The following is an 8,624-nucleotide window of genomic DNA, read 5'->3' on the forward strand; positions in this document are numbered from 1 at the left end:
ATAGAAAACAAGTTTATTCAGCTTTGTTTAATTCAGCTTTAGGTCTAAGGGTTGGGAAGGATTCTGATTGCACAGGGGGAGAACGTGACGTATTCACGACTATCGGGAAAAAACACAAACCTTTTATTGTTGGCTACAACACAGAAGACCACATGAAAATTGTTTTCACTTTTATTTTGATTGTAGTGAAACAGTGTAGTTTTGAATACAGCAGTTGGACAATAACACAATCAAAATTACCCAAACCCTGTTTTACATGTAAACCTAAATTCAGAATTACTATTTCCATGTAAACACAAAGCAGAACACCTTAATTCTGAATCATTCAATAACTAATTCCGAATTAAAGAAACATAATGTAACCATGACCAATGTGCTTAGAATGTTAAGGTATAATTAAGACGTACACAGTTGTGTATGCAGTTGTTTTTGTAGATAGTTTTATGTTGTATTACAGAGTTGTGTGCATTTAGGCTATATGTTTACATGTATTATGTATATTTGTGCACATGTGCATGAGTAGCTATTATCTAAATAAGTTAAGGCTGGGCAATTTTGCCGGAAAAAAAAAATCTCAGATTTTTCTTTTAAATTTCCGATTTTTTTTTTTTTTTTTAATGCAGTTAAAAATGACTGCAGACATCAGATATATTGTCAAAGTGCAACTTTATTGCTGTGATTGTCCTCAAGAGTTAAAATGCATAGAACAATCTCGAAATAAACAGTAAATGAGGCTCTGTCATTCGACTGTTTCAAGCTTTACCTCAGGTTTAAGCAAAAATGCAACAGCAACTTCACAGTAGCTTAAATTTCCTGATTGAGAAATCAGATAACTACATATTTTACAACATATAACATTACAATTAAAAAAATAAACTCTTCCCTTAGTATCTCAGCATAGTTCCAATAAAAAATGAAACATGCCTGTGGCACGCATATCTACTCAAAGGGTAAACACATGTAAACAAAGAGGGGTAACGGTAACCCACAAGGACTGAACGTGAAAAAGTCCAAAAAAGCTGTGGTGGGAAAAAGAAAAAAAAAGAATCGTAAATAATAAATGGGTCAGTTTTTTCTCATCCCTACTGTTGCTGACTATTGTTCTCTGTTTGAGTGACATCACTTGATCGAGCCTTTTCTAACATTCCACACTACAAAATAATTACTTATTTTTTTATTAAAGAAAAGAAAGAGAGAAAGAAAAAAAAAAAATGTATGTATGATTCATGATGATATCGAATCAATATTGGTATGCTGCAATATCGGTATCATATCGGAAATGAAAAAGTTGTAACAGGACGTCCCTAGTGGTTAGCACTGATACCTCACATAATTGTTGGGGTTTGACCTTTCTGTTTGGAGGTTGCATGTTCTCTCTGTGTTAGCCTACTCTATAGTTGAGTAAAAGTAGCAGAGTAGTATACCCAGTATCAGCCTTCCACAATGACCTATCATTTTATTAGATCGTTTGTGGTACACTCACACTAAAGCTTAGTAGAACTTATCTTCAGAAGTGTAGCAAAACTTTGAGTGAATTATGGATTTAGAATCAATGCTGTGTCATGGTGCCATCTACATTAGAGGCTTTTTGATAGTAGGCCATCAGCTTTTACAGGAGTATCTGTGCCTGCGTGAGCCATAAAAAATGTCTCCCATCTCCATCCGTGTGGTGAAGGCCAGTATTTTTGGTGCAAGCTGCAGTCAGCCTGTCAGGAGGAGGATGTACGTGAGTGGCCCGGGCAGGAAAGATCATAAAGAAGACTGTGATTGAGGGTACCTTAATGGAAGGGGATGGATCAATAAGTAATATCAGCAGGTTTTAATTTCAGGGAACACACATAAACCTTTACCAACTTCCCCAATGTCACTCAGTGTTCATAAAAGTTTCTTCCACCGCGTCTTGGACAAAAAGCGATAAATCCATCAAAAAGTCGTCTCACTTTTATGGACCCCCCTCTCCACAGCCCCTCCCGCACACACCCTCTCCTGCTCATCTCCATTTTGATGTCTGTCTATTAGCAGAGGGTGAGGCCTTTCCTGCTCTCTCATCCAGGGGCTAAATTAGCTCAATCAGCCCCCTTTCACCTCTCCTCCATAGTCTTCAAGCTGAGTGACACACCGCTCCCCTGGGATGTTAACACGCACACACGCACACACACTCACACTTGTAAAGGAGGGGTAGCTTGTCGAGAGATTCCTTGAAAAGAAAAAGGGAAGGATGATGAGGAAAATTACAACCGATTGGAGGAGCAAGGGGAACTAAATTCCAATAACGAATCCAAACTCAGCAGATTTGAGCGACGCCATGTTCACTGTTCATGATGGTTCCTCTGATCTTCATTCCTCAGTAGAGCAAAGCGTTGTAGAGCAGAACTCAGCAGTTCAGAGCTACTGACTATTCCTCACTCACTATGCCAAGGCCGAGCAGTGCATCCCAGTGCCAACATCACTTAAATGGCACCTTCATGTTTGATTTGCATCGACCCTTTGCTTCTCTCCTTCTTACTGAACAGCCACCCAAGTATCCGTGGAAGTGCAAGGCAGGCATTTTTGTGGCGGTAATAGCCGTGCGCGCGCGTGTGTTGAGCGGAATATGGGCGAAAAGGTGGTGATCGGAGAGAGCTATAAGATCTACTTCTCACAGCTCTACAGGGATTTATTAGACTGGGAAGTACATTAGCATCATAAAGACCCTGGAGAATGGGCCTGTGGATGGGCCGCAGACACCATCACCACACTTTAACATGCTCTGCACTATCAGTGTGTGTGTGTGTGTGTGTGTGTGTGTGTGGATGAGGAATAAGATTACCCTGATTTAACTTAAGAAAGGCTGTTAAACCATTTATGGATCATCCTGAAGCAGCCCTGGACTAATACATCAGGAGAAGATGGAAAAGTGCAGCAAAGGAGGAGCAGAAAAGAAAAGCATAAGAAATGTATAACACCCCTGGGAAAAAAGTGTTTATATACTGTAAATCATCATCTTTATGTTATTTGCTTAACGATTTCTGCTTTGCTACTCTTAAGTTGACTAATTTGTTCATTTTTATTTACGAGGGAAACACATCACCTATTAGTCAGTATTTCTACAAAAACACATATTTATTTGAAATTATGATTCTGTAGCAGAAAAGTCAAACTGTTGCTAAGAAACAAGGCAATTATCAAAAGCACTGGAAATCAGATGTATTAAATGTCATGCTAATCCTATACTAAGAGCTCTCTACTGCACATCTCTTTCATTGATCAAACTAAATACCAAAAAAAAAAGCCACCAAAATATATGAAGAAATGAAAATGTCCTTGCTTTTTTAAGTTGTCATTGCATTGTATGGGCTTTTTTCAATTCTGTCTGTATTTAGCTTTTATTTATTTTTTCTCACTTATTTAGAACTTTATTGTAAATGTTCACTTCACAGGGGCAACCGTGGCTCAGTGGTAGAGTGGGTCATCCAGTAACCGAAGGGTTGGGAGATCGAATCCTCTCTATCTTGAGTGATTGTCATTGTGTCCTTGGGCAAGACACTTTACCCACATTGCCATGAGCGACTGGTGTGGATGAATATTGGTTTCTGTAACGCGCTTTGAGTCTCCTCAAAAAAAGTGCTATATAAATCTAAGTTATTATTATTACTTCAGCAAGTGCCACTGTGTTATTGTGTCTATTTATCCTGATTTAAAATAAGTATTATTACTGTATAATAATAATACGTATTATAAAAATAACATTTAAAAAAGCTCTTTCCTGCTCTGCTATACTGCATGGGTCTCTTGCGCCCCCTGGTGGATAAGAGGTGGAATGATTTAGTGAAAGCCTGGTAACTACAATTTTTAAAAAAAATTGTTTAAAAAAGGGGTGGGGCAGAATATAACTAATATTTAACAATAGCCAATAACATTTTGACAATGGCAAAATAAACACAGTTCTGTTTTGTATGAGGAAGTGAAATACATTCATCCCAACACCTCATCGGGGGCCAAGTTTGGTCCATGGATCTTATGTTTTACACTTTTCTAATATGTTGATCACCTAATGACAATATAAGATTTAAGCTAGATCCAAAGACTGACAGCAGTGAATATGGAGTGAGACATGCATTTACCAGAGGTGAAAGTAATGGACAAATACTCCCGTTACTGTAATTAAGTTGCTTTTAAAAGTACTTGTATATTTTTGAGTATATTTCTAAATCAGTCATTTAACTTCTCCTTAAGTACGTTTTAATCAAAGTAAAGTCATTCATTACATTTCTACACCCAATTAATTTTTGTGATTATTTTTTTTAATTTCGGTTTCATGGTCTTTTCATAAACTTTCACAAAGGCTTTTTGAACATAATTATGTTCTTAGTTCAACTGATCGATGCCCAGTCACTTTCTTTAGTTCAGGTTGTGGTTTCTACCTTTTATGTTGTTATGGCACTGTTTTAGAGTCCATGCTTTTATCTCCAGCAGACTGGACTATAGTAATGGTCTTCTGACAGGAATCCCCCAAAAGAGCATCAAACAGCTATAGCTGGTTCAGAACGCTGCAGCTCGGGTCTTAACCAGAACAAAGAGGTCAGAGCACATTAGTCCAGTTTTAAAGTCTTTACACTGGCTCCCAGTCAGCCTCAGAATAGACTTTAAAGTTCTGCTGCTGGTGTATAAATGTGTGAATGGGTTTGGTCCAGAATACATCAGTGACATGTTAGTCAGGTATGAACCCAGCAGGTCTCTCAGATCTATGGACACAGATCAGATAGTGGAGCCCAGAGCTCACAGTAAACATGGTGATGCTGCTTTTAGTTGTTATGCTGCAAAGAAGTGGAACAAACTGCCAGCAGAGCTGAAGTCAGCATCACATGTGAACATTTTTAAATCAAAGTTAAAGGCACTTTTTTTTTCTCTACTGCATATGATTGAGAGAGATTTTTGGTCATGTTGTTGTCATGTGTTTGTTGATGATTTTAACTGATGATTTTAATTGATTTTACTGATGATTTTAAATGTTCTTATTGATTTTAAACAATTGAATGTTTTATCATGTAAAGCACATTGAGTTGCCTTGAGTATGAAATGCGCTATACAAATAAATTTTCCTTGCCTTGCCTTAGAGCTCATACATTCAGCTATATTTAGGGCCTGAGATTCTTTTTTATTTTGAATTGAATTTATTGGTGTCATTTTATTTAAAAAAAAAAAAAAAAAAATGTACATTTTGTCAAAGATTTAGTTTTATACAGGTGCAAGATTTGGTCTCTTCCTTTTTAAGTTTATACTATGAGATGTTTACTGTGTGCACGGGAAACGTGGCATGAATTATTACAACAATAAATGTGGGGGTGAAAGTAACTAGTAACTTTTACTTTGAGTTCTACTTAATTGAGCTACTTTTTACTTTTACTTGAGTACAATATCAATCTAGTAATAGTACTAATATATCAGTAGTCTTTACACCTGTGGCATTTACTGACTGTTGTGTAATAAACATCACTGACCACAGAGGGCTTCAATCAGCAGCTGTTACCAATTAATATAAAACTATTTACACCTTTCATAACTTACACTCGCTTTAGTTGTGGATTATTCTTACCAAAATGATCTCTCAGGCTTCCGTAGTCCTGAAGGACCGTCAGCTCAGGTGTTATCGTCCAGTGTTGAGCAGGGTCTCGTGCCTGTCCAGTCCAATTCGAGACTTCCGGGGGAAACAATAGATAAAATACGAGACTTCCGGTATAGGCCACAGGTGATGAAGATGGTGGCAGGTTGTCCTCACTGATTTATGTTGCTCTTACGGACCCTCTTCTCATGCCACTGTAAGGTGTCTGTGGTCTGCCTTATTCTCCCGAGTTATTTCAATGAAATAAACACTGAAGGTCAGAGTGCATGAAACATTTTATATCTTTAGTAAAATTCACATCCTGTGCAGTTTGGCTCACAACAGCACCCTCTAGTGGAAGAAGATGCCTGAGAAGCTCTTTGGAGAGTCGGCTGAATCCAACAATGGCTGACGGGGATAATAAGGCACATCTTTGGATAACAACAAGTAAACCTTAGGTCTTTAAAAAATAAAAATAAAAACAGCCATTCATTTTCAGTCAAATCATACAGAAGACGTTTGTCAACGTATGCCATCAAATTTAAAAATGTTCAACAATTCCAACAAAAACTCCAATTATATAATATATCTACAGGATAAAAATTAATTTAAAAAAAACATTGAATTCCTCTGAAATCATCACTAATCTAGATGTTCATAAAAACGTTCCCACTTCAGTGAAACAAATTACTTAAATGCCTTTTAAAGTGTACTTCCTGGAAGATGCAGAAATAGACAGCAAATAGAACCCAACTAACATAATACATTTTCTTGCTTGAAATAAACTTTTTTTTTTTTCATGATTAGGTTCATGTACAAAGTCAAAAACAATTATAGTTTCCAGTGCTTTAAAAGACAAAACATTAAACTCTAAAATAAAGACAACAGATATTGTAGGAAAAATCACTTTTAGAGTTTTTTTTCCCTACATTTATCAGTTGTGATCAAAATGTACAGTGAATCAAAGGGAAGCCACAGGTACATGAGCACACCTGGCTCCAGGCCTCTTGGCTACTCTCACAGTCAAGGAGCTGATTTGAAAACAGCCCGAGACCGCGCCGTGTTTTACATACATGCACGCGAGCACAATAAATCATAATGCGTGTAATTGGTTTCAGGTTAGCGCCTGCCAATGTTTACAAGCCATTCTCGCACAGTGATGGCATCACTATTGCTACTGTCAGTCAGATCAAACCCTTTAGTTGGATTTATTTTATCCTCTCTACCTCTAAAAATGGACAGGCACCAAGACCAAGTGTGATGAAGTCTAAATCCATGGAATCCACTCCAAAAATAAGCATGTTTATGAAAGGAACACACACGCATTAAGGACAGAGTACTAACCAGGTTAGCATCTGTTTTGATTTCAAAATGATACAGCTCGTGTTTTCCAGGACACACTCGAGTGTTTTGACATCTTGTGGAATCCGATGATACGCTGGGATCAAAAAACCTGGGTCGGGAGGCTCTATAACCGCAGTGCAGAATGAGAATGGAGTTTAGAAAGAGGAGAAAGCAGGAGTGCTGAGAGAGAAAGCAAATGCTTCTGAAAGAGGAAATAACTAGGTCAGTGTGATACAAAAACAGTACTAGGTTTTGGATTGTTTGGCTCCTGCAGTAGCAGACCAAGCTATTCAGTGACTGCCTGCTCGTGGACCATTAAGAATACAGTTTTTTTTTGCAGATGAGAGTGAACAGATTCAGCTTGAAACTAAAGCAAACTGAAACAGAAACAAACAAAATCATGTGGCTGAACTGTAGCTGATAAATAGAAATCATGCATGCAGTGCCATAGCGCTGTTTCCATTTCCCCCCTATCTTTAATTCGATCACTGATACAAATAACTTGTCCTTTATTAGGTGAGACGATGAAATTCATTATTCTTGCATCTGATAACATCAATCTGATTAACTGCTGGTTTTGTCCCTGGTTTCATTAGGAGTCAGGGCCATCTGTATGGAACCAGGGTAATGTGTTGTATACAGTAAAACTGACCTGGCTTCACCCTTAATGTGACTGTCGAGCAAAGTTTCAAGCACTTTGTATATATTGAGTGAGTGTGTGTGTGTGTGTGTGTGTATGTATGTATGTGTGTGTGTTGCTCGTGCCTTTACAAAGGAGTATCAGAGGTGTGCATTAGCATGTCTGATGTTTATGCTCTTAGCTCTGGCGTGTGCTGCATGTCATGTTTTTGGTGTGCCATAGTGTGTCAGTCTAGCGACATCTTTTGTGCTGTTTTTTCTCCCATAATCTTTGTGAACCCTGATGTGTCTATCTACAGAATGTCTCCATCCTCTATGCTGAAGCTGGATCTGCGGCTGGAATCAACAGAGGCTTCAGGAGACATGGTGGACAGCAGTGGGTCTCCTCCCATTGGGGACAAAGGCTCATCCATCATCAGGAAGCCCAGGTCGCCTCTCCTTCCCTGGACGTCAAGTCCACTCAGGTCGCCCAGTCCCGACATGCCGTCTGAGAATCCAGACAGCCCGTCGCACAAGTCCAGCGACTGGCTAAAGTCAAAGGGCTGGGAGCTTCCCACTGCTGGGTACTGGATAGGCTGCTGGGGCTGCATGTGTTGGGGGAGCAGCTGCCGCGGTGGAAGTTGCATCTGTCCTTGAGGGTGGAGGTGGTTCTGAGGGAGATAGTGGTGCTGCTGGGCCTGAGGCTGAGCCTGGGTATGGGGGAGGTGCTGGGCCTGGTGATGGTGGGCCTGCACCTGGGAGGGAGAAAGATTATCCTCTGGGCTGGTTTCCTGTTTTATGTAAGAACCCATGATGTCATTTGGATTCAGACTGGAGGGAGAGGTGCTGGGGAGGCCGTGAAGGCGAGCCTGCATTTCCAACTCCTGCAGACAACAAGCACAGATACTGGCTACTGAGCTGCATTTCTTCTGTAGCTTCGCCTGCGTAATTCTGTGTTGAGTGTCACCTGTATGCGGAATAATAGCTGCTTGTTGGCCATCTCCATCCTTTTGAAGTTGGTTTCCACCTCTCTGGTCCTCTGCATGTCCTTCTGCATGCGTTTAATGTACTCTACAGATGC

The 8,624-nt window shown here is 39.4% G+C and overlaps 1 protein-coding gene across 8 annotated transcripts in view; it reads right to left on the bottom strand.

Annotated features, from left to right (window-relative positions):
* Nucleotides 1-5,859: 5,859 nt before the first annotated feature.
* Nucleotides 5,860-8,624, bottom strand: part of tfeb (transcription factor EB) — a 43,440-nt gene continuing 40,675 nt past the window's right edge. For all 8 annotated transcript variants that reach the window (XM_028446219.1, XM_028446221.1, XM_028446213.1 and 5 more), the window contains 2 exons: nt 8,511-8,624; nt 5,860-8,427 (listed from right to left, as the gene is read on the bottom strand). The exon at nt 8,511-8,624 is cut by the window's right edge and continues 34 nt beyond it. In XM_028446219.1, coding sequence (XP_028302020.1) covers nt 7,858-8,427; nt 8,511-8,624 — 684 coding nt within the window. In that variant the 3' untranslated portion in view covers nt 5,860-7,857. The remainder of the gene's footprint in view (nt 8,428-8,510) is intronic.

This window comes from Gouania willdenowi, chromosome 5, assembly GCF_900634775.1.
Source record: "Gouania willdenowi chromosome 5, fGouWil2.1, whole genome shotgun sequence".
NCBI lineage: Eukaryota > Metazoa > Chordata > Actinopteri > Blenniiformes > Gobiesocidae > Gouania > Gouania willdenowi.